The sequence below is a fragment of the Hylobates moloch genome, unplaced genomic scaffold (assembly GCF_009828535.3).
Source record: "Hylobates moloch isolate HMO894 unplaced genomic scaffold, HMol_V3 SCAFFOLD_7, whole genome shotgun sequence".
Lineage (NCBI taxonomy): Eukaryota > Metazoa > Chordata > Mammalia > Primates > Hylobatidae > Hylobates > Hylobates moloch.
The window spans coordinates 127,264,567-127,290,965 of record NW_026652282.1 but is presented as its reverse complement, the minus strand read 5'-3'; the positions used below and the strand labels follow the sequence as shown (position 1 = coordinate 127,290,965).

Below are 26,399 nucleotides of genomic sequence, written 5' to 3'. Positions count from 1 at the left end.
AAAAAAGGTTAAATCTACTAATAGTTGAATGGACCAGAGAAACTCTCTGCTAGTTCCCCAACTTTGCAGTACCCCAAACAAGTCTGCTCTGTTTCTTCCTTTCTGTTAAAATTTTAAAAACCACAAGGCAGAGATTACAAGGTAAGAATTGCTCAGGGCAACAATCAGGTAGGTGGATCAAGAATAGGGCAAGGGTCCCTTGATTCAACCCCCTCACTGGAGTGGGTAAAATGGTCAGAGGATGAAGAAGAGACATCCTCAGAGTAACTGATTTGGAGGGAAGATTAATGGTCTCTTAGAAGAACAGATGGTGGTTTGTGAGGAGGTCTGTCTGGGTGTGGTGTTGACTTCTGACCTCCTATTATGTGATAAGAATCATCTTCAGAGGACTCATGACAGTTGAGTTCCTTTTGAAGGATCTGTCTTTAGGTAGATAAGGGGAATTCAGAGAGCCTTGCCCTTACATTTTGCTATTCTTCAAGAGCCTTAAGCTCAAAGTGATTAGTATACCAAAGCAATGCATTGTAGGTTGGCATTTTATGAACTCCTCCAATAGCTACCTTTGCTTAATGAGCAATTGAATTGTTAAGAATGAGTAAATTAGGTAAATATAAATGGAATAAACTTTATAAGTAAGCTTTTCATAGTTTCAAAAATACTTTTCCACATGGCCACAGAAGAGGGGAACAACACTAGGGCCTATTGGAGGGTAGAGGGTGGGAGGAAGGAGAGGATCAGGAAAAATAACTAATGGTACTAGGTTTAATACCTGGGTGATGAAATAATCTGTAAAACAAGCCCCCATGACACAAGTTTACCTATATAACAAACCTGCACATGTACCCCTGAAAGTAAAATAAAACTTAAAAAAAAAAATCTTGTTTCATCACTGGGCATTTTAATATTATGTTATGTTAAATGAAATAATAGTCATAAAATGTCTAAGTCATTCCTAAGTAAGTTAAATTATTGGAACATTGATTGCTGAACATAAATACAAAGTATCGATACTTTGGAAGCTTATTTTTATAAGGTATAGTGAAGCTTAATATATTTGAGTCTGTTGTTAAACAAAAAAATTGTTATATGAAAAGCATATCTATAAAATGTTAGTATATGACAGTTCAGAATTGCTTACTGTATAGTTTAACATAAAAATTAAGATCATAAGGGATTTTGAAAATTCTAATATGTGGTAACTAAAACTATAATAAAGGAAAACAACTCTATAAGTGAGGAAAGGAAGGCATATTTTATTTTTAAAAAAGGCATATGTATGATGCCGTGTTTGCCTTAAGGGAAAAAGAGAATAATTTTTATCCTAAAATAGAATGACTGATTGTTCCACAATGTGAAAAAGTATATGAAAGACCAAAGAGATACAAGAACATAATAGGATTGTGAAAGGAATTTCATGTGGGGTCAAGCATGCTAAAATGGAATAAATTTATTATAAGTTTTTTTGAATGAGCTTTAATATCAAAAGTACCGTGATGCAAAACTAGAATCGGGTCTTTGCTTTTGAAAATGGGTATTTCCTTGGAGTGTTGACAAAAGACTAGGAAAGATTTTCATATCCTTTTAGTGATCTACCTAAGGAACAAAAAAATAATAAATTCAGTGTTTCGTCAAGTTTTTTTGTTGTCTTTTATAAGGTATTTTGTCTTTTTATGTGTCTTTTATCAGGTATTTTGATTGTTTTAAAAAAACTGAGTCTTGTAAATCTTCAGAGACCTAAGTCTTTTGAAAGCTATGTAACATATCTGTATTTGTCTTTGTTTCATAATGATTGGTGATACTGTTTAGTGAAGTGCTTTAAACCTTGTGACGTCTTTCAAAAACTTCTCAAAGTCATGTCCTAAATTAAGTCTTTCTTGATCCTAAATTAATGTTAGAACATTCCAAAGGGCTCCTAAACCTCTTCAAAGGAAGGGAGATATTAAACCAATTAGGCTTATTTGATAAGTTAAGTTATTGGGACACATTGTCAAATAAAAAGTGATATTTAACCTTCTTTGACTCTATTTTTATAGATGTCATTAATGTGCACTACAAAAGTTGCATGAGATTCCTAGAAAACTGATATGTTATCAGTCATCATTTCAGCCATTATGTTAAAATGTTGTATGTCACAGAAATAACCAAATTTCCTTATCAACAGCTACCGTTCATAGCTGCAGTGAATATTGAAAAAGAGAGCTATGGATATCAAGATGAAAAAGAGGTATGAAGATTGAAAAGGAATAGATCATATTTTTCACAATATGACCATCAAGAAAATTCAAAGGAAGAGACACATGGAACGTTCAGATGAATAAGAGACTTCAGAAGACAGCATACAAAGACCACTGCAGCGAATACAAGAGACTTGTCACGGATGAGCAACTTAGAACATAAAATGAAAAATATACCATCCCCAACAGCATTTAAATCCAAAATACAAAGAAGAAGCCTAACCAAAATATGCAAGACATTTACAGAAGCAACTGTACAAGTTTGCTGACAGATTCAGAGAAAAAATTCCCAAATAAATGGAGTAGTATATGATGTTCACTGATGAGGAATAGAATATGGCAAAGGTGTAAATCTTACTTAAATTAAATAAAGAGTTAATGCCTACCTGTAGCTGCCAAAGTGACAATCAAGCCCAGGCTGCTGTGCTCTACTCCCAAAATCAACTGTGGAAAAATATAGAAGGGAAAAAGAGAAACAAAACAACAACATCAGCAACAAAGTCTAAACAACAAAACAGAGAAAACCCTGGGGAAAATTGAAGACTGTGTTGAACTGGTACTTGTGTTCTGGGCAGGTGGAGAGGCAGGGAGGTTGAGGAGGTCTGCAGCCACTGCAGATGACAGAGTGAGTTGCAGGAAGAGTTTTAAAGGACCACCCCACATCAATGCAGGATCCGAGTCTGCACTTCAAAACACGAGGCCAGTAGCCCAGGGGTAATATCAGGACACCAGGAAAATTGGATTGATTGAGACACTATGGCTCCAGAATTGTGCTAATAACAACTAGAAACAAAGAGTAGGTTAGGACTGACCTTCCAAAATACTATTTTTAATCAAATATATATAATGAACTAGAAATAGAATAGTATGAGTGAATTACACATTGTATGAGTAGATATTGTTTGATAAAATAAGTAAGTATAGTCGACATACATATATGTATAAATATATGTAAAGATATATACACATACATATAATTATACATATATAATATAAACATATACATATATATGTGTTTATGCATATAAACATAAATATAATGCACATATACAATTGGCATCGATTTAAAATTTGTTTCTTACTATATGAATGAGAATTAAATTATGAAAATCACTGAAGTGGACTAGGAATTGTTAGGTAACTTCAAAACTCAGGACCTCCACAAATTTATTGCAGCTATTTAGCTTCTTCAGTGTAAAAATAAATCATTTAGTACAAAAGGTTTGCAAAATCCTCTTCCAGCTGGGGAAGAGCCCCTGTGGGAAGGTGTGCCTCTTCTCCCGGAGGTCACTACAATCGTAGGTGCTGCAACCCCACAGGGAGAATCTGGCCTGGGACCCGCAGCCATTCTCTGCAAGGGGTGCAGCTGTGCAAATGCTCAGAGGTGACAGAAACAGAGCATCTCCTAAAAGAGCCAAGAGTCAGGAAGAGGACCCTCCTGAGTGAGGACTGAGGGTCCACCCACACCACATAGAGGGGCCACATAATTCAGCTCAGACCCTCATGTCAGCCCTGAAAGACCCCAGCAGCCTTGTCCCCCCACCACACCCTTCCCCCCACTGCCACCTCAGGGGACTCGGAATCAGAACCTTGGTCTGAGGGAAGCAGACACCATCAGCAGAGTACGGGGCTCCAGGCTCTGCCAGATCTCAAGGTGAGAACCTTGAGGGATGATTGAACCGCTCCTCCCTCATCCCCCTCCCCACTAGAATCCGGTTCCGCCCCTGCTGTCCACGCAGGTGAGCCCTGGGTGGACGGATGTGACGCCACTGACGTGGCCGCGGGGATCAGAGAGAAGCGAGGGCCTGGTTCTGAGGGGTCGGCTTGAGATCAGCTGAGGGAAGCGGGCCCAGGCTCTGTGAGGAGGCAAGGTGAGACCCTGAGGGAGGACTGAGGAGGACCCCACTCCTCATATAGGACCCGAAATAATCTAGCGCCGCCCCTGCTGCCAGCCCTGGACCACCAGGGGGCAGACTTGTCTGGCCGGGCCACCCCTCGCCAGCCCTGCGCTTAAGCCCCAGGGGAATCTGGAGTGAGAGCTTGGTGTGACCAGAGCAGGGCTGGTTAGCAGAGGGCGGGGCCCAGGTTCTGCCAGGCATCAAGGGAAGGACCCTGAGGGAGGGCTGAGGCCCCACAGAGCACATCTCTGCCCCTACTGTCAGCCCTGGGAAGCCCTAGGCATGGCGGCTGGGCATGGCTGCCAGGCATGGCGGCCGGGCTCGCTGATTCTGACGTCCGCATCCGGGGCTGATGCAGCGAAGGGGCTTCATGAGCACGGACTCAGAGGAGCAGAGGGAGGGCCCAGGCCATGCTGGGAGATGAGGGAGGCCCGAGGGGACCCAGGACCCCAGGACAGGGGGCCCACCCTACCTGTCTGAGACTGAGGGGCCTCCACATTTGGCCTCAGGAATCCGAGGGACTGAAACTCAAGTCAGCAGAGGGGTGGTGAACAGGCCTGCCAGGAGTCAAGGAGAAGAAGAAGAGGGAGGACTCAGGGGTCCTTGGGCTCCAGATCAGTGGAGATCTCAGCCTTGGGAGGTCCCAGGATCTGTGGCTGCATGTAGTGCATCCTTGCTGCATTTTCAGGGTGTCAGAAAGGAGAGGGCTGTGGTCTGAGGAGTGGAGTCTCAGGTCACTGGAGAGAGGTGCCCCAGAGCCCTTAAGGAGGACTCAGCAGACCTCCCATCATGGACCTAGGAAACCTGCTCCCGCTCTCAGGTCTGGGCACCCAAGGCAGGACTGTGGGGAAGGGAAGTGCCCCCCCCACATTCTGGTAGGGGGCCTCAAGGAGATGGTGGCCTTGGCATGCAAGACACATCCATGGTTCAGCAGGAAGGAAAGGGCCATGCCTTGTCGTGGAGTAAATATGAATACCTAGATGACACCCAGACAGAGAAAGACCCCATGAAACCTACTACTTCTGTCAGCCGTGGGAATCCCATGCAGGGTTGTTCATGTAGTGCCTCCTTACTTCTGCCTCCTGGGTCTCAGGGAGGTAGCAACCTCGGTCTGAAGGGCGTCCTCAGCTCAGCAGAGGGAGCCACACCTGTTCAACAGAGGGACGGGGTCACAGGATCTGCAGGACCCAAGGTGTGCTCACTTTGTGATGACTGGGGGTACTCCTGGCCTGGAAAGAAGGGACCCCACAAAGTCTGGCTAACTTTGGTTATTATCTCTGGGGGAACCCGATCAAGGGTGGCCCTAAGTGGCAATCTCACCTGTACTGTGGGCAGGAAGTTGGGGAAACCCAGGATGATAAGGTCTTGGTGGTAAGGGGAGATGTCTGCTCATATCAGGGTGTTGTGGGTTGAAGAAGAGCAGGCTCCATCAGGGGAAAGATGAATAACCCCCTGAAGACCTTAGAACCCACCACTCAAGAACAAGTAGGGACAGATCCTAGTGTCATCCCTGGACACCCCACCCAGTGGTCATCAGATGTGGTGGCTCCTCATTTCTCTCTTGAGATCTCAGGGAAGTGAGGACCTTGTTCTCAGAGGGCAACTCAGGACAAAACAGGGACCCCCATGTGGGCAACAGACTCAGTGGTCCAAGAATCTACCAAGAGTCTAGGTGACAACACTGAGGGAAGATTGAGGGTACCCTCAATGGTTCTCCTAGCAGGCAAAAAACAGATGGGGGCCCAACAGAAATCTGCCCGGCCTCTGTTGAGCATGAGCAGGACTATCAGCTGAGGCCCCTGTGTTATACCAGACTCATTGGTCTCAGGGAGAAGAAGGCCTCGGTCTGAGGGGGCTGCATTCAGGTCAGCAGAGGGAGGGTCCAAGGCTCTGCCAGGAGTCAGGGACTCAAAGGACACCACTCACCAAACACACAGGACCGAACCCCACCCTGCACCTTCTGTCAGCCATGGGAAGTGCAGGGAAAGGTGGGTGGATGGAATCCCCTCATTTGCTCTTCCAGTGTCTCCTGGAGATAGGTCCTTGGATTAAGGAAGTGGCCTCAGGTCAGCCCAGGACACATGGTTCCCAATGTATTTTGTGTAGCTATTGCTTTTTTCCCAGGAGGCCTTGGGCATGTGGGGCCAGATGTGGGTCCCTTCATGTCCTTGTCTCCCATATCAGGGATGTGAACTCTTGATCTGAAAGTTTCTCAGGCCAGCAAAAGGGCCAGATCCGGGCCCGGCCAGGAGAAAGATGAGGGCCCTGAATGAGCACAGCAAGGACCATCCACACAAAATAGTGGGGAGCTCACAGAGTCAGGCTCACCCTCCTGACAGCACTGGGGTGCTGGGGCTGTGCTTGCAGTCTGCAGCCTGAGTTCCCCTCGATTTATCTTCTAGGAGCTCCAGGAACCAGGCTGTGAGGTCTTGGTCTGAGGCGGTATCTTCAATCACAGAGCATAAGAGGCCCAGGCAGTAGTAGCAGTCAAGCTGAGGTGGTGTTTCCCCTGTATGTATACCAGAGGCCCCTCTGGCATCAGAACAGCAGGAACTCCACGGTTCCTGGCTCTACCAGCCCTTCTGTCAGTCCCGGAGCCTTGGCCTTTGCCAGGAGGCTGCACCCTGAGATGCTCTCTCAATTTATCCTTCAGGTTCGCAGAGAACAGGCCAGCCAGGAGGTCAGGAGGCCCCAGAGAAGCACTGAAGACCTGTAAGTAGGCCTTTGTTAGGGCATCCAGGGTGTGGTACCTAGCTGAGGCCTCTCACATGCTTCCTCTCTCCCCAGGCCTGTGGGTCTCAATTGCCCAGCTCCGGCCCACAATCTCCTGCTGCCTTGACCTGAGTCATCATGCTTCCTGGGCAGAAGAGTCAGCCCTACAAGGCTGAGGAAGGCCTTCAGGCCCAAGGAGAGGCACCAGGGCTTATGGATGTGCAGATTCCCACAGCTGAGGAGCAGAAGGCTGCATCCTCCTCCTCTACTCTGATCATGGGAACCCTGGAGGAGGTGCCTGATTCTGGGTCACCGAGTCCTCCCCAGAGTCCTGAGGGTGCCTCCTCTTCCATGACTGTCACCGACAGCACTCTATGGAGCCAATCCAATGAGGGTTCCAGCAGCAGTGAAGAGGAGGGGCCAAGCACCTCCCCCGACCCAGCTCACCTGGAGTCCCTGTTCCGGGAAGCACTTGATGAGAAAGTGGCTGAGTTAGTTCGTTTCCTGCTCCGCAAATATCAAATTAAGGAGCCTGTCACAAAGGCAGAAATGCTGGAGAGTGTCATCAAAAATTACAAGAACCACTTTCCTGATATCTTCAGCAAAGCCTCTGAGTGCATGCAGGTGATCTTTGGCATTGACATGAAGGAAGTGGACCCTGCCGGCCACTCCTACATCCTTGTCACCTCCCTGGGCCTCTCCTATGATGGCCTGCTGGGTGATGATCAGAGTACGCCCAAGACTGGCCTCCTGATAATCGTACTGGGCATGATCTTAATGGAGGGCAGCCGCGCCCCGGAGGAGGCAATCTGGGAAGCGTTGAGTGTGATGGGGCTGTATGATGGGAGGGAGCACAGTGTCTATTGGGAGCTCAGGAAGCTGCTCACCCAAGAGTGGGTGCAGGAGAACTACTTGGAGTACCGCCAGGCGCCCGGCAGTGATCCTGTGCGCTACGAGTTCCTGTGGGGTCCAAGGGCTCTGGCTGAAACCAGCTATGTGAAAGTCCTAGAGCATGTGGTCAGGGTCAATGCAAGAGTTCGCATTTCCTACCCATCCCTGCACGAAGAGGCTTTGGGAGAGGAGAAAGGAGTTTGAGCAGGAGTTGCAGCTAGGGCCAGTGGGGCAGGTTGGGGGAGGGCCTGGGCCAGTGCACGTTCCAGGGCCACATCCACCACTTTCCCTGTCCTGTTACATGAGGCCCATTCTTCACTCTGTGTTTGAAGAGAGCAGTCACCGTTCTCAGTAGTGGGGAGCATGTTGGGTGTGAGGGAACACAGTGTGGACCATCTCTCGGTTCCTGTTCTATTGGACGATTTGGAGATTTATCTTTGTTTCCTTTTGGAATTGTTCCAATGTTCCTTTTAATGGATGGTGTAATGAACTTCAACATTCATTTCTATGTATGACAGTAGACAGACTTACTGCTTTTAATATAGTTTAGGAGTAGGAGTCTTGCTTTTCATTTATACTGGGAAACCCATGTTATTTCTTGAATTCAGACACTACAAGAGCAGAGGATTAAGGTTTTTTTTAGAAATATGAAACAACATAGCAGTAAAATACATGAGATAGAGACATAAAGAAATTAAACAATAGTTAATTCTTGCCTTACTTGTACCTCTTAGTGTACCCTATGTACCTGGATTTGCTTGGCTTCTTTGAGAACGAAATTGAATTAAATATAAATAAATAAGTCCCCCTGCTCACTGGCTCACTTTTTCCCAAAACACTCATTGAGCTTCCGCTATTTGGAAGGCCCTGGATTAGTATTGGAGATGCTAAGGTAAGCCAGGCCCACCCCTGACCTTAGGGTTGTAGAGTCTAGTATCTGCAGTCACATAACTAAGGTGGCCAGCTATCCTCTAAGATCTAAAGGAAAAATAAGAGAGGGATGAGCGTGTGGAGCAACAGGAAGTGGTGGAGTGTACATGCCCTGAGTTAAGGCCTTTTGGGCTTTGGGAAACTGCAGTACCTTTTGGGCGAGCTGATTCTAATGAAGCGGGGTGGGGCCAGAGCCAGATTCTCAGAGGATGAGAGAAAAGCCTGGAAGGGAAACCTGTTCGGCAGTTCCTTTTGGATGGTGGATGAAACAGAGAGGCATCTCCTCCTGGGGCAGGAATGGGAGGTGTCCTGCACTCTTGTCTCAGTGCGGTTGAACACAGCACACGAAGTTGGTGATGGATACCCATCATCCACATGGGTTTCCTAAGAGAGAAGCATGAATCTGCTGGGATGTGAGGCCCAGATGCCACTGGCCAGGTGCTTTTTTTCCTGGTTATGAGAGCCAGAGCTGACTGTATTAAAAAGGCATTCTGATTAGCTTATCTGAAGCACAATTTGGCCAGTTAAAACAAGGGAAAAGATTTGGGGTGGTGATATAATGAATGAAAATAGTGGTTTAGGTGGAAAAGAAGCTGAGAGGGAAGGAGTTTATTCTTGACTCATATTCTAGGAGCTCTGAGTTGCATTCCAGTTGAGGAAGACTCCTGCACACTGAAATTTTGAAGTATACCCTCTGAGTGGGTAAACTTACTGAAATTCATTGACAAAACTTCTTTTTTTGGCTAAGTAATTCTTCCAGGTCCTAATAAGCTGCATACTTTCTGATAAGTCCTAGAGAAATCAACAAGAACAAAATCTCAGAGTGCTAGGGCCTGGGGTCAAATAGTAGAAATATAGTCATCTGCCATTCTTTAAACTTCTAAATTACACCAGGCCCTGAGCCAGGTGCATCATTTACATTGGATACACTCCAACAGTGCTGTTGAACAGAGCTTATCACACCTGCTTCACAGATGAAGAACCCAAGGCTCACAGGGCCTGGACATTTCCCAGGATCACATGGCTAGTAATAGGGCTAGAACCAGATCTCTAGTGTGATTCCTCTGGAGCCCATGCTCTTCCCATTCCTGCCAGCCTGAGGCCCACCTCCTGAATAGTAAGTAGTTCATTTCTCAGCACTGCATCATGTCTCTGAGGTGACAAAAAGAAGGAACCTGAGGCCAGGGTACTAAAAGCAGGCCAAAAGAAGGTGACAACGAGAATCAAACAGCATTAGGGGCATGGTGGTTCCCCTGGGAGCTGACTGTTGGGTGCTTTCTGTTGAGCACCTACTATGAAACATGTTATGGGAGAGCCTACAAGCGCTCATCCACATATTAGATTCTCTCCTTCAGCCCATGGGACAAGTACACTCCTAGCCAGAATTTCTGTCTGGCTCCAACACTTTCCTGAGTTACAACACCCTTCATCTGGTCCCCCTCATGTACCCTCTCTTCCACCTCTGGGAACTTAGCCTGCTGCTTGCTCTTCCCTGCTACCTCTGGAGGTGGCACAGAATCACCTGCCCTCCCCAGGACATGGAACATTCCTATCCCTGCAAAAGTTCCCTGACTTTTCCACCACTCACCCTCAGTCCTGTCCCACAGCCACAGCCATTCTGGACTGTGACTTTAGACACCTGGTCCTTTCTCCCTGGAAGTCCTCTAAATACTCTTTGTTTTCCCAATGGGGTGTGAGTGGAGTCTGCTTTGCCCATAATCTCTTGATTCTTCGGATACAGCACTGAAGGTAGACAGTAGTTTGTCTAAGCCACTAGCATATTTGCAGAAGGATTTTAATGAGCTTCTTATCTGAAGCTGGGGACTCAACAGGCAAATGGATGGTGCTCAGGAATCCCATTCCTTCATAAAAGGTAGAAGAAGAGCAGCCATCTCCTGAAGCTGAGTTCTTACAAATCCTGGGCTCCTCCTAGGACAGAGAAACTGTTCCTTGGTGGACATGCCAGCTGGAATTTGAAAAGAACCAGCCTTCCACTGCCTTCTGTCTGGCATCTGCCCCCAGGAACATACTGGCTTTCAGTGTGACTAGTGGCGCCTATACAGGTGTTCAGACAAGAACAAATCATGTGGAGGGTAGCAGAGAAGGTGGGTAAGATTCTATCCCTGCATCAGATGGAAAGAGGAAATCCTCAGCCTACTGAGATGACAGATGGTGTTGCAAAAGCAAGTGCAGAAAATGCTATGGAGTGTAGAAGGTGAACTCACCCAGCTGACCTTACAGGATTATCTTCAAATTAGATGGGCTAATGCATTTGAAAGCATCTGACACATCGCAGTCCCTTACAAATTAAGAGAAATTCAAAGAAAAGCTGATCTTCTCAGAAACTTCTCTAAGAAATTAAGGGTGTAGTTATCATGACAAATTATAGTTTGTATATAGTTGGCTTTATTTCTAGCTGTGTTCAAAGCCAATGCTTCTCAACAACAATATTTTTTTAAATTTCTCAGATTGACATCAGACATTAGGACTTGTCTGATCTATCAAAAGAGCTAACTATTGGTTTTATAAAGTTCATTTATTGTTTCTCTGAAATTTCTGAAATTTTAATTTCATTAATTTTTCTCTTCCTATCTATACCACCCCATCTCTTTCTTCCCCTTAGTTTTAATGTACTTTTCCTCTACTGGTTATTTAAGAGCAAATTTTAGATGTTTTATTTGAGCCCTTTGTTACTTTCTAATGTAAGCATTTAAGGACATAAATGTTTCCATAGGCACTACCTTAACTGAATTCCACAAATTTTAAAACATCATATTTCCATTTTTATTTATCAGAAAATATTTTCTAGTTTTCCTCAAGAATTTTTTTAAATATAGAGTAGTAACAATGTGTTGTTTATTTAAAAATACTTGGGGACTTTACAGGTATGTCCTTTGTTATATTTACATTTTATTCCATTATAGATTTTTAAAATATACTTTGTACAACTTTGGTTGTTTTAAATTTTTTATGGGCTGTTTAATGGTCTAGCTTGGTAAAAATTCCACATACACTTGAAAATATTATACATTCTGCTCTTATTCTGTGGAGTGTCCAGTAAAGGCCAATTAGATCAAGTTGGTTCTTTGTGTTGTCAGTTTCTTCTATAACCTTGCAGAGTTTGTCTACTTCAGTCATTTACTGAGAAGAGTTTTGCAATCTCCAAATGCAAGTGTAGATTTGACTATTTATCCTTTCAGTTCTATCAGAAGTTGTTTCGTGTATTTTGAAATAATGCTTTTAGGTGAATTAACAGGATTATTATGTCTTCTTTCTTAATTAACTCTTTTATCATTGCATAATGTCCCTATTTATCCATGGTAATTTTCCTTCCTATAAAGTTTTTAAAAGTTTACTCAGTGTAATCACTCCAACTTTCTTTTTTTAATTTTTAATTTCATTATTTAAATTAATGGTAATTTTGTTTTCTTTATGTGTCCTGTTCTGTGGCCTTAGCCCATGTGTAGATTTAGGGAGCCACCACCATCAAATCATTTTCCACAATGGTTGTACCATTTCATAATTCCCACTAGCAACATATCAGATTTAAAATTGTTCTTCATCTTTGGTAGCACTTAGTAATGGTTTTTTGTTTTTGTTGTCATTGTCGTTTTTTTTTTTTTTTTTTTTGAGAGAGAGTCTCACTCTATTGCCCAGGCTGGAGTGCAGTGGTGTGATCTCAGCTCACTGCAGCCTCTGCCTCCTGGGTTCAAGTGAGTCTCCTGCCTTAGCCACCCGAGTAGCTGAAATTACAGGTGTGCACCACCACGCCTGGCTAATTTTTTTTTATTATTATTTTTAGTAGAGATGGAGTTTCACCATGTTGGCCAGGCTGGTCTCGATCTACTGGCCTCAAGTGATCTGCCCTCCTCAGCCTCCCAAAGTGCTGGAATTACAGGCATTGAGTCACAGTGCCAGGCCATGTCTTTTAAATATCTTTTTCAAATATATGTTACCATATCTCATTATGGTTTAATATGCATTTCTCTAATAGCTGTGATGTAGAATAATTTTTCATGTGCTTATTTGTCATGTATATGTCCACATTGGAAAATGCCTTCAACCAACTAGGCATGGAAAGAACATACCTCAAAATAATATGAACCATCTATGAAAAACGCACAGCCAACATCATATTGAATGGCCAAAAGCTGGAAGCATTCCCCATGAGAACTGGAGCAAGACAAAGATCCACACTCCCACCACTGCTACTCCACATGGTACTGGAATTCCTAGTCAGAGCAATCAGGCAACAAAAAGATACAAAAGGCATCCAAATAGGAAGAGAGGAAGTCAAATTATCTCTCTTAGCAGATGATATGGTTTTATGCCAACAAAACCTCATAGTCTGTGCCCAGAAGCTCCCAGATCAGATAAATAAAATCAGCAAAGTTTCAAGATACAAAATCAATGTACAAAAATCAGTAGTATTTCTATACGTCAACCACATTCACAAAGAGAGCCAAATAAAAAACAAAATCCCACTCAAAACAGCCATGAAATTATAAAATACCTAGGAATACAACTAATCAGGGAAGTGAAAGATCTCTACAATAAGAATTACAAAACACTGCTAAAAGAAATTGGAGTTAACACAGACTAATGGAAAAATACTCCATGCTCATGGATAGGAAGACTCAATATTGTTAAAATGGCCATACTGCCTAAAGCAATTTACTGATTTCTAAAATTTTTTTATTTTTATAATTTCTTTCTATTATTTATTTATTATTATTATTATTTTATTTAAGTTGAGGGTACATGTGCACAATGTGCAGGTTTGTTACATATGTATACGTGTGTCATGTTGGTGTGCTGCACCCGTTAACTCATCATTTACATTAGGTATATCTCCTAATGCTATCCCTCCCCCCTCCCCCCACCCCACGACAGGCCCCGGTGTGTGATGTTCCCCACCCTGTATCCAAGTGTTCTCATTGTTCAGTTCCCACCTATGAGTGAGAACATGTGGTGTTTGGTTTTCTGTCCTTGCAATAGTTTGCTCAGAATGATGGTTTCCAGCTTCATCCATGTCCCTACAAAGGACATGAACTCATCTTTTTTATGGCTGCATAGTATTCCATGGTGTATATGTGTCACTGATTTAATGCTATTTCTATCAAACTACCAATGACATCTTTCATATAATTAGAAAAAAAAATTCTACAGTTCATACAGAACCAAAAAAAGAATGTAAATAGCCACAGCAATCCTAAGGAAAAAGAGCACAGCCACAGGCATCACACTAGTCAACTCTAAACTGTATTATAAAGCTACGCTAACCAAAACAGCAGGATATTGGTAGAAAAACAGACATAGACCAATGAAACAGGTTAGAGAACCCAGAAATAAAGCCACACACATACAACCATCTGACATTCAACAAAATTGATAAAAACAAGCAATGAGGAAATGACTCCCTATTTAATAAATGGTGCTGGAATAAGTGGCTAGCCATAGACAGAAGATTTAAATTGGACCCCTTCCAGTTTCAACTCAAGATGGATTAATCTTTTATTTGTCAACTAAAACTAGATTGAAGATTTAATTCAAAAACCTAAAACTATAAAAATCCTAGAAGGAAACCTAGGAAATAACCATTCTGGAACTAGGCCTTGGCAAAGATTTCATGATGCAGATTCCAAAAGCAATTGCAACAAAAACAAAAATTGACAAATGAGACCTAATTTGCATATCAAAAGAAACTATCAACTGAGTAAACAGACAAGCTACAGAATGGGAGAAAATATTTGCAAACTATGCATCCAACAAAAGTCTAATATCCACAATCTCTAAGGAAGATTAACAAGTTAACAAGCAAAAAACAAACAACCCCATTGAAATTGGGCAAAGGACAAGAGTAGGCATTTCTCAAAAGAAGACATACAAGTGGCCAACAAGCATATGAAGAAGTGTCCAACATTGCTAATATTAGAGAAATGCAAATCAAAACCACAATGAGATACCATTATACAACAGTCAAAATGGCTACTATTAAAAAGTCAAAAAATAACAGATGCTGCTAAGGTTGTGAGGAAAGGGAACATTTATGCACTGCTGGTGGGAATGTAAATTACTTCAGCCATTATGGAAAGTAGTTTGGAAATTTCTCCAAGAACTTAAACCAGAACTACTAATTCACTCAGCAATCCCATTACTGGGTATGTACCCAAAGGAATACAAATTGTTCTACCATAAAGACACATGCACACAAATGTTCATCACAGCGCTATCCACAATAACAAAGGCATGGAATCAACCTTGATCCCTGTCAATGGTAGACTGGATAAAGAAAATGTGGTATACATACACCATGGACTATTATGCATCATTAAAAGAAAGAAATAATGCCCTCTGCAGCAACAATGATACAACTGGAAGCCATTATCCTAAGCAAATTAATGCAGAACAGAAAACCAAATACCACATGTCTTCACTTGTAAGTAGAAACTAAACATTGAGTATACATGGACACAAAGGAGGGAGAAAGAAACACTGGGGCCTACTTAAGGGTAGAGATGGGAGTACCTACCTTTCTTGGCCTGGCACAGTGGCTTACGCCTGTAATCCCAGCACTTTGGGAGGCTAAGGTGGGTGGATCACTTGAGGTCAGGAGCTCGAGACCAGCCTGGCCAGCATGGTGAAATCCCATCTCTACTAAAAATACAAAAATTAGCCGGGCGTGGTGATGCATGCCTGTAATCCCAGCTACTCGAGAGGCTGAGGCACGAGAATTGCTTGAACCCAGAGGTTGCAATAAGCCGAGATCATGTCACTGCACTGCAGCCTGGGTGAGAGAGTGAGACTCTGTCTCAAAAACAAACAAAGAAAACTATCTATCTGGTACTATGCTTATTATCTGAGTGATATAAAATCGATGAACCAAACCCCCATGACATGCAATTTACCCATGTAATGAACATGAACATGTACCCATAAAGCAAAAATAAAAGTTGGGAAGAAACAAAAAATAATTAAATAAAAGGTTTTTTAAAAATAAATGCAGTACAAACTGCAAAACTAGAAAAAAAAAGAAATTACCAAATCATTTTCCACAGTGGTTGTACCATTTCATAATTCCCACTAGCAACATAAAAGATTTTCTTCATCCTTGCTAGCAGTTAGTAATATCTTTTTTTTTTTTAATTCAGTCATTTTCAGCCAGGCGCGGTGGCTCACACCTGTAATCCCAGCAGTTTGGGAGGCCGAAGCAGGCAGATCACCTGAGGTCAGGAGTTTAAGACCAGCCTGGGCAACATGGTGAAACCCCGTCTCTACCAAAAGTACAAAAATTAGCCGGGCGTTGTGGCAGGTGCCTGTAATCCCAGCTTCAGGAGGCTGAGGCAGGGGAAGCTTGAATCTGGGAGGTGTAGGTTGCAGTGAGCTGAGATTGCGCCACTGCACTCCAGCCTGGGTGACAAGAGCAAGACTCCGTCTCAAAAAAAAAAAAAATTAATCATTTTAAAATATGTGTTATGCTATCTCACCATGGTTTAATTCTCATTTCTCTAATAGATGAGATGGACAGTACTTTTTCATGTGCTTGTCATGTGTATGTCCACTTAGGGGAAGTGTCTGTTGATATTTTTTGCCCATTTACAAAATTTGGTTGTTTGTGTTAAATGAATTCATAAGAGGCATTGTTTTGGACTAAGGTCTGTCCCCAGGTCCCAGAAAAACAGACCAAAACAGAATGGAAACACTGGTGCTAACTGCCACATAATCAAAGTGAACTTGGGTTCATCCTGTGCTCTCGTTCCCTGGGCTCCTTCCTCTGCTCATCTTTTGCTCTGCCATGCCCTGCTCCGAAGAGCGGCTTCCATTTCTTTCCCAGTAAGCAGGCCTGGCCTGCTGAGGAGGGCAGCATGCAGCTGTGCTTTGCCTGCTCTCCAAGCATGCCATGGCTCTGACCCACGAGTGCTGACTGATCATGGATTATGTACAGTTCCTATGAATATACAATACTATCTATGGAGTAAGCTCTTATGAAAACGAACATTCAGATAGCTCTTCCTTCTGGATGTTATGGAGGAGTGGCTCTGGTCTGGCCTGGCTGCAAAACACTTTATAGATACAGGAGCTGGTGTCATAGACGAAGATTATACAGGAAATGTTGGCGTTGTAGTGCTTAATTTTTGTAAAGAAAGGTTTGAAGTCAAAAAAGGTGATCAAATTTCACAACATTTTTGTGAACAGATTTTTTTTTTATACTTTAAGTTCTAGGGTACATGTGCACAACGTGCAGGTTTGTTACATAGGTATACGTGTGCCATGTTGGTGTGCTGCACCCATTAACTCGTCGTTTACGTTAGGTATTTCTCCTAATGCTATCCCTCCCCTAGCCCCCCACCCCACTACAGGCCCCGGTGTGTGATGTTCCCCGCCCTGTGTCCAAGTGTTCTCATTGTGTGAACAGATTTTTTATCCATAAATAGAAGTTCAAGCTCTGGATGAAACTGAAAGGCATTCAGGAGGTTTAGGTTCCACTGGAAATAATTAAAATTTATGTCAAGAATAAAAAATGAGAAATCATATCTTTTTCTGAAAAATAAAGAGTTTTTCCTTAAAGTGTTTGGTTGTTTTGTACTTCGGTAAACTTAACAGCTTTACCTTCTAAAACTACTGCATTTTCTTATGATCAAGGAGAGTTCCTCTGTTTGTATCACATAAAAAACTTTCTTGTTTTTCTCCAATTAACAGTTCTATGTAAATCTGCTTTGTGATGACCTAATTCAAACGGTGTCTTTTTAAAAATCAAATGAATATCCATTACTAATACAGAAAAACCTGTATTATTTAACTCAATAAATGATACCCCTTTAGCAATTTATTTTGCTTTAATTGATTTAAATCATTAGCAATGCTCTTTATTCAATAAACTTAGATTCTTACATGGATACAAAATATTGCATAAGCTGAACCAAAAGAAATTAAAAAAAAATGAAAAGGGGAGTTAAAAGTTATTCCTGATTCTTCCCTTCTCTTCACTAGTCTAATAAAAAAAAAAGAAACTTCAGATTCTTTATGATGGTGAGAAAAGAGCCCTCAGTTTATTTTTTCATTTTCGTATTTCTTTTGGTAGATACCCTGTTGACTGGTAGAGGTATGTTCATGAAAATACATGTATCTTGGGGATTTGTTAGTTTGTTCCCCTGAATTTCGTCTGAAAACTAAAAAGTATCTGAGACAGGTTTCAATCAGTTTGGAAGTTTATTTTGCCAATGTTAAAGACATGCCCAGGAGATAGGTCTGTGCCTTTCTTCAAAGATGATTTTGAGGGCTTCAATTTTTAGAGGGTAAATGCAAGCTGGAGGAGATAGAGGGTGGGCATGGTCACATTACTGAATGCACATGTTGCTAGAGAAATAGGAGCGAGTAGGGGAATAATCAGTTATGCATTCCTCTCTCTCTAAGTAAATCAGCACTTTATGTAAGATCAAGTGAATGCAGAGTAGCTACCTGTGGATATATTTAACCTTTCATCTGTAGCTATCTGCTTAGGAACAAAAGGAAAGGCAGCTTCTTACATGACTCAGCTTTCAGCCTCATTTTCTTCTTTTGGCATGGTGAATTGGGGTCCCACATTTTTATGTTTCTTTCACATTTCTCCCTCTTTTCTTTTGAAAATCTTTCAGACAAAGCATTTGTATTAGTCCATTTTCACACTGCTATAAGTAACTTCCCGAGACTGGGTAATTTATAAACAAAAAAGGTTTAATTGACTCACAGTTCTGCATAGCTGGAGAGGCCTCAGGAAACTTACATTCATGGTGGAAGGTGAAGGGAAAGCAAGGCACATCTTACATGGTGGCAGGAGAGAAAGAGCACAAGGAGGGAACTGCCAAACACTTTTAAACCATCAGATCTCATGAGACTCACTCAGTATCACGAGAACAGCATTGGGGAAACCACCCCTGTGATCGAATCACCTCCCACCCGGTCCCTTCTTAATCATGTGGGGATTACAATTTGAGATGAGATTTGGGTGGTGACACAGAGTCAAACCATATCAGCATTTCAGAAGAAAATGTGCTTCTGGTTTTGGGTTTTTATCTGATCACTCATGGCTACAATGGCTTATTCCTAGAAAAATAGGTCCCACATTGTTAGGAAAGCTCATTTTTAGCAGGTTGTGAAGACACACACCTTATGAAGGAAAAATAGGGAGAGGAAGAGAGAAAGAAAACAACAAAAAAAAAAACAAAATGGAGAACAACCCTGGAAAACTGATATAGGCCATATTACTCTGAAGTCCATATATTAGTAGGTAGGAATGAAATTGGTTTATGTATATAAATAGGTTGCTGTTATTTTCTTCTTAAGTTTAAGTTGTCTAGCTCCAGTTTGCAGGGGATTAAGGAAAACACAGTTTAACTTTTAGTAATTTCAAATCAATAAAAATAGGAAAAAGGGGAAAAAGAAATAAAAAAATTGAAAACTTTATTTTGGAGATTTATATGCAGGAAAAAATTTAGAATTCAATCCAAATTGCAGAAAATAATAAAAATTGAAAAACATTAAGCAAGACTATAATCTAATAACAGGTACAGTATAGTTTATTTTGTAACATAATTTTTCTCTTCAATTCCTCAATTTTATTAAAGACAAAATCATAGTAGAACCAATTTATTTGTAAATAAATTTTAGTCCTACTACACTTGGCTTGATTATTTGCATAAAGTGCAGCAAGAATAATCATTTGCCATATTCGCTTTCTCTCTTTTTTTAAATTGGCTTTGCTGGAAACTTTTTCATAAGGAATCTAAGATTAGAACTTTTTAAAAGCCTCAAGTCCAGCCAAGGATTTATCTGTGCCTCCGGGTACTTGTGTGAATTAAGTGAATTCCTCTCTTTTTGAGGTCTCAAGAAAACTTGAGGTTCCCAGCCTATCAGAAAGTAACATTCTTTACTTACCACAGGTTAAGATCCTGTAAAGGAAAAGGCATAGGGCCAGTTTTTCCAAGGGGCTTCTATTTGCTCTATAATTCAGCCTTATTTTCTCAAGGCAATCTAAAAAATGTCATGCCAGTCAAAGCCTTGGTAGAATAACTAGTGTCTTCAATTATGCCATGTTATAAAAGAAAATATTCATATTCAACTTATGCAAATAACTATATTGTCATAGATTAAGAATACTCACAAAATAGTTTCCAAAACTTGGAGAAATTAAGTTGAGAGAAAGGAATTAGGTTTTAAATTTTGCTTATAACAGTATACTTTATTCAATTGTTAAACGCTGTAAATAGCTTAAAAGAAGAGAAAGTTGGCCGGGCGCGGTGGCTCACGCAGGCCGGGGGGGATCAGGGTCAGAGTCGAGACCAGGTGAACCCCGTCTTAAAAAATACAAAAAATTAGCCGAGGGCAGTGGGAGTTTTCTTGACTCTGAAAAACAAACCAAACAGAATCATCAAGTGTTTCCAACAAAAAGTCATAAAAGATTACTTCAATCTTCTGTTAGTTCAATCCATGCAATTGACTTCCATCTGCTTGATATTGGATCACCAATTCTTATGAATATGTCAGCTCTCTATAGGAGTCCTGGAAGTTTTTCTCTCTATTCCAATGGCACAATCTCTAAAGTTATCAGAAACCTGTATTTAAAGTACTCCTCAGTGTTCTATAACTGATTATAAACCACTCTGTAAAATAATCAAGGTAAAACAACAATTACAGATGACAAAAGACATAGAACAGCCATGGTTAAAGACAAAACTGACAGGGAAACTGGATTACTTCTGTGGCATACAATAATTTTACATAATAATCATAAGTAATACTGATAACATATAACAAAACATATCATAATCACAGGAATCTCATACAATTTTGGAACATATGTTAATAACACATTTATATAAATATAATCCAAAGAAGGATAGATACCATATTTGACAATGCTTCCTGTATTATTTTATTATATAAAGTAAGCTGAATATGTCTCTCTTGGACTTCAGAAGACCTAATATCAAAAAACTAATGAGGTCAAAAGGACTCAATTTAGCATTTAATTTTGGAAAGTTTTTCATATATAAAAAGGTTAAAACACTCGCTATCACAAGATAGGATTATAGGTCATTGTTTTACAAAGTCATTATTAATTCAGCCAAAGTGATAACTCAAAGATTTCAAAAAGAAGCAAGACCCTTTATTCTTTGGGAGAGGAGACAATTTTCCAAACAGTAAGCCTTTATAAAGACTGCATGAGGCCAATTAAATCTGTCTCTCAAATTTTACAAACAAATCTATTAAATTTTCATCATCTTGACCATAAGATATAATTTTTATAAACCTTTTTATAATCTTTAAAATTTTTTTTAAAGTGGGTTAATGCTCCAAGAAAACCTTGTTAATCTGAGATAGGGGCCCAGATGCTGGGCTTGCATTAATGTGCCTTTGATATTAATGTTTAATTTAGAGAAACTCTGAACTAATTTTATCTCTCAAAATCAGCCCTTACAATCTGATGTGCCCACCTCTGCCACAATACTCCCAAGGCCTAGAGGGATTGAATAGTTTTAATTTCTGCCCCTGTGTCTCATGAACAGTTTCTTTTGATTGTCATCTTCTACCAGGCCTGAAGATGAGGCTTTAACTGCTGTCGGTGTTTAAGACTTAGCAGGACTTGGCATCCTTTTTAGTCCCAGGAATCAAAGCCCTGTAACTTAATAGCACTAGGACTTTAAAAGAAATATAGAAACTGGCCAGGCACGGTGGCTCACGCCTGTAATCCCAGCACTTTGGGAGGCTGAGGCAGGCGGATCACAAGGTCAGGAGATTGAGACCATCCTGGCTAACACGGTGAAAGTCCGTCTCTACTAAAAATACAAAAAAAATTAGCCGGGCGTGGTGGCAGGCAACTGTAATCCCAGCTACTTGGGAGGCTGAGGCAGGAGAATCGCTTGAACCCTGGAGTCGGAGGTTGCAGTGAGCCAAGATCGCCACTGCACTCCAGCCTGGCGATAGAACAAGACCCCACCTCAAAAAAAAAAAAAAAGAAAGAAATACAGAAACTTACATGGATGTAATAATCTTAATTTTTTATCTCAGTTTTCCTGAGGAAATCAAAATGTAGTAACAATGACATAGGAATTATTTTGATAAAATGTAAAATTTGTTTGTTAGGCCACTTACCAAAAGTTAAAAAAAAACAAAACCACCTTCTGCAGTGTGAATGCTTTTCCTATGGGGAGTCCTTTTAGATAACCTGCAAGTCAGAACTAATGAAAATAGTACTTAGAAATAGGTAGAGTGTGTCCTGGGTCATAAGTGAAAATTTTTAGTTTCATAGAATTTAAAGCCAAGAGCACAAAATATTATACTGGAAGAAAACATTTCCTTTAGACCTTTAAAATGAAACACTTTCAGCATCAGGCCACAACAACAGTTAAAACCTGAGGAAAAAGGTTACAGGAGCTGATGAAAAAGTTAAAGGAGACAGTTATTATCTCAGCCCTTTTCAAAGGGGAGAGAAAGCTGAAAACAGTGAGATGCAATAACTGTTGAACTTTTGAGTTAAAAAAATAAAATCCCTGTAATTTTATTAATAATAAATTGATACCTTAAAAATGTTGTTGTTCTAACCAATTCCTTAGTGTTTTAGTGTTTTTTCCTTATCAATACCCAATCTCTAGAAAGACAATTATAAATAATTTCTTTTTAGTTATAGCCAACTTGATCACATAAAGATTCTCTCTTATGAATGCTCTTTTTACAAACTTTATTATGGCTTACAGAAACCGTTTACAACATTCTTGGGCCTCCTGTTGTATCCTAAACAACCCTTTTCTTAAATAACCAGTCATTTTATTTTAGGGCAAAAAAATTTACCATGCAAGATTCACTTTATATAAAATTATTCTCCTTTTAGCCTTTCTTACCAAAATATCTTATCTATAACTTTCTTTACATCTCTCTTATTTACTGGTTCCTTTTACCTTGTTTCAAAAATAACCATTAAATAACATTTAAATTTAGACTAAACTTATTTCCCTTTAAATAAGAACACATTTTTAATGAAAAATGTTTCCCTATAATTTTTTTAAAGAAATTGGAAATGATCCATTTAATGAATATCTATTATTTAACTCAATATAACTTTAGATTCTAAACTATGTGAGAAGTTTATTTGCAAGCATTTGTTTCATTACATTTTCCTAATCAATTAATTAATTGTATTTTTCAATAGTTTAACTAGATTGCTTATGAAAATTGTGATAGTCATCATTTAAAGTTATATCCCTATTAACCATTTTATAGCATGTGCATTTCAGGTATTTACCTCAGTAAGAATCTTAAAGTTAAAAAAAGTTATATTTTGCCAATATTCAAGATTTAGCTGTTCCCATTAAACTCAACAATATTCAGTGCCTTATTTATAAAAAACTATACAAAAATAATTCTCTTGTGGGCTGCAAGCTTCACAATTCTCTTGTGAAATTTTGACAACTTATAACACCTAACAGAGATTAAATATTAAACTACTAGACCAATGAATCCAACAATAATGTATGTTGACCATTCTGAAGAAATTTCTAATTTTATTTTACCAATAATTTTAAAACCAACTTATTTATTAAGGATTTACTTAAGTAAACTTATAAAAGCATTTGGGCTCCTATTTTTCTGATAAAGTATTTGATTTAAGTGATTTTTTTGTCTGTAAGCCAATTACATATATAAATTAAATTATATAGATTATAAATCAATATATAAAATATATAATTAAATATTTAAAAATTAAATCTAAAGAGCTCTAATGAGCTCTTCTGAAATTAGAAAAAAATCTAATTTCACAGACCCTGAAATTATTTAAGGCCCCTCATGCAGCAGACAGTGGCAAGAAGAAAGAGACTGGCAGAAGTAAATGGAGAAAACAGAATTCTGTTGACTGAGAATGGTAAAAAACGCTTTTTCTCAAAAAATAATATTCTAGGAGAGAAAGAAAGCATAAAGGCCTTTTCAATATATACATATATATATACACACACACACACACATATATATTATATATGTAGGTGTATGTGTATACATATATATTTACCTTTTCAAATTTTTGTTTCTGTTTTTCTCAGAGATCCCTGTTCTGAACATATACACACACACACACAGAGGCACACACACACATATACATCTTGGATCTTAGCTTTTAATTAAGCTGACATAATAATTGTGCTCTTAAAAAATTATTTAAATCTCATTACCATATTTTGGCTGGGATAAACTACTGATAGTTCAAATGTAACAAAAATATCAAACCAGAAAGGACTTGATTTAGGAACCAAACCCAGGCTGTCATGTGAAAAAAACAGCAGAATCTTAGCTACTGAACTACAGCCATTGCTCTTTCAATTTGGCTTGGCTACTAAAAGGTGGCCTTGTTATGTAAATAATGCACCTAAGGTAATCAAATTCTTTCTTTTTTTTCAGCTGCATGATTTTAGCCAATTCAGAGACTTTGTTCCCCATAATTTGGAGCTTTCCTTTGGATTTGACCAAGTCCAGTAGAGTTGGCCAAATTCATTGGGAAAAAGACTAAAACAACAAAAACAACAGTAAAAAAAACAACAAACTAAAAAACAGAAAGGCAGTTAAGCAAAACAAAAGATAGCACAGGATTACCGAGTACTCTACTGGTAAGGAGAAATTAAGACCAGCTACTTGCTAATCTTAACTTTTAGCCATTACGGAAAATTTCCAAGGCAAAACCCCAATTCAGCTACTTACCTAGGAATGGGGCCCAGGCTGAAGACTTGTTTGTACAATTCTCAGCCCTGCTCTGTATGTAAAGCCAACATGTTATGTTCAGCTCATTGGAGCACCTATTCTATTTAAATAGAATGAGAAGTTGTTCACTATAGAATTGCAAATGAAAGCTAATTCGATTTTTGAACCAAATTTGGTGTAATTTTGTCTTTTGACACGTTTTCTCATTTCTGAAACTTTAGGGCTCTTTATATATTCTGCATAAAAGACTGTTGTTTGGCATACAATTTGCGTATATTTGTGTAACTCCACATTTGACTTTTTATTCTCTGATCCATGTATTTCCCAAAGTAAAAGTTTTAATTTTGAGGAATCCAATTTATCACTTTTTCCTTTATGAATCATGCTTTTGGTGTCATGTTTAAGACCTCTTTGCCTGATTTCAGGTCATCAGTATTTCCTCCTATATTTTCTTTAAAAGCGTCATAGTTTTTTGTATAACATTTGAATCTATGATCCACTGTGAGTTAATTTTTGTCTAAAGTGTGAAATTTTGGTGTTTTTTTGTTAATAACATATGGATATTCAATTGTTCCAATACCACTGATTGAAAAGCCTAACATTTTTCTAATGAATTGTCTTTACTCCTTTCTAAAAATCTCCATTGGCCATATTTGTGTGGGTCTATTCAAGGACTCTCCATTCTATTCCATTAATCTATATGTGTATCCACTAGCCAATTCCATACTGTTTTGATTACTGTAGGCTTATGCTACATCTTAAAATTGAGCAGTATGATTCCACCATGATTTTCTGGTTTTTTTTTCAAAATTGTTTTAACTATTCCAGATCCTTTGCCTTTCCTTACACTTTTCAAGTCAGCTTGTCTACATGTACAAAAATTCCTGCTAGTAGTTTGACAGCATTGACTTTGAATCTACAGATAGCTTTGGTATAGGTCACACATCTCCACTGAGTCTTGCAGTCCATGAAGATAATACGTTCATATATTTACTTGGACCTCTTTGAATTGTCTTCATTAGCATTTTGTCATTTCTCCACACAGATAGGGACTTATTTTATTAGTTATATAGCAAAGCATTTTATTTTTTAATCTATTAAAACTGATATTTTAAAATATGTTTTCCAATTTTTATTGTCCATTCTTTTTTCCAGTTCAGCCTATAAGAAACTTGAAGTGTCTCTTCCATTGACACAAACAAGTAAAAAGCTGAATAAATTGAAAAAAAAAAAACTTTTCTCAGATTTGCTTAGAGAACTGAGACCACAGGGCAAACTACCAGACCAAAGCCAAAGAAACAGCCAAAATACAGTCACACCTTGGAGATAAGAAGTCCAGGAGCTGAATACCCAAGAACAACTATCAAGATGGGAAAACCTCATCTCTACAAGATGAATGGCTGGAGGCTCAGTATTGGCAAGTTTGAGAGCTGTTGGGGGAACTGTGTTAAGGGGACTACCACCGTTTCCAATGTCTTTTCTCTAGGAGCCCCGTCAGGTTTTCTCAGTGAAGACCAGGGAAAAATCTCTTCCTACTTCCTGTAAGGAGTTTGGAAAGAATTAATTAGAAAATATGCCCAGAGTGTTCTGTTCTTCTTACCAAGAGAAACTATTTTTCCAGAGTCTAACTTGCTGGGTTTTTTCTAGACTTTAACCAATCTGTGGGAAGGGAAATACCCAATTACAACACCATCCAGCCTTTTGTGTCTTCAAGGGGAAAACAAAACTGAGAAGCTCCAGTGAAAGCTACAGCCCAGGCACACTGATTCAAGCCTGACACCTAGTCATAGGAGGACAGAACATTTTCCCTCCCTCCACAGCTCACTGCCACATCAATAGGGGAATGAAACTGAAAGAACAGTATATGTCAGACCATAATGAACAAGCATCCAAGGAAAACCAAATGCAACCAAGGAGGAAAAATGAAGGACACAAAAGGGAGGTTTAGCTTCTGACACCTACAGCTGCAGCAAACAGTAAACACAGCCAGATGAACACAAAGCCTTGCACT

At 40.0% G+C, this 26,399-nt stretch overlaps 1 protein-coding gene and 1 long non-coding RNA gene across 5 annotated transcripts; one reads left to right on the top strand and one right to left on the bottom strand.

The window, feature by feature from the left end:
* Nucleotides 1-2,620: 2,620 nt before the first annotated feature.
* Nucleotides 2,621-24,540, bottom strand: LOC131383905 (uncharacterized). Its single transcript, XR_009214305.1, has 3 exons — nucleotides 24,389-24,540; nucleotides 5,150-5,280; nucleotides 2,621-2,678 (listed from the first exon to the last, which is right to left on the bottom strand). It is a non-coding gene; the product is annotated as an uncharacterized LOC131383905 (long non-coding RNA).
* LOC116812124 (melanoma-associated antigen 8) lies at nucleotides 4,003-8,537 on the top strand. 4 transcript variants are annotated; one of them, XM_032757801.2, is made up of 4 exons: nucleotides 4,003-4,105; nucleotides 5,853-6,120; nucleotides 6,786-6,844; nucleotides 6,920-8,537. In XM_032757801.2, exon 4 carries the CDS (start codon nucleotides 6,983-6,985, stop codon nucleotides 7,937-7,939), a length of 957 nt encoding a protein of 318 aa, XP_032613692.1. In that variant the 5' UTR covers nucleotides 4,003-4,105; nucleotides 5,853-6,120; nucleotides 6,786-6,844; nucleotides 6,920-6,982; the 3' UTR covers nucleotides 7,940-8,537. The 4 variants fall into 4 exon arrangements, with proteins under 4 accessions (XP_032613692.1, XP_032613691.1, XP_032613693.1 ...); XM_032757800.2 differs by lacking the exon at nucleotides 5,853-6,120; XM_032757802.2 differs by lacking the exon at nucleotides 5,853-6,120 and having other exon boundaries at nucleotides 6,535-6,844.
* Nucleotides 24,541-26,399: the final 1,859 nt, after the last annotated feature.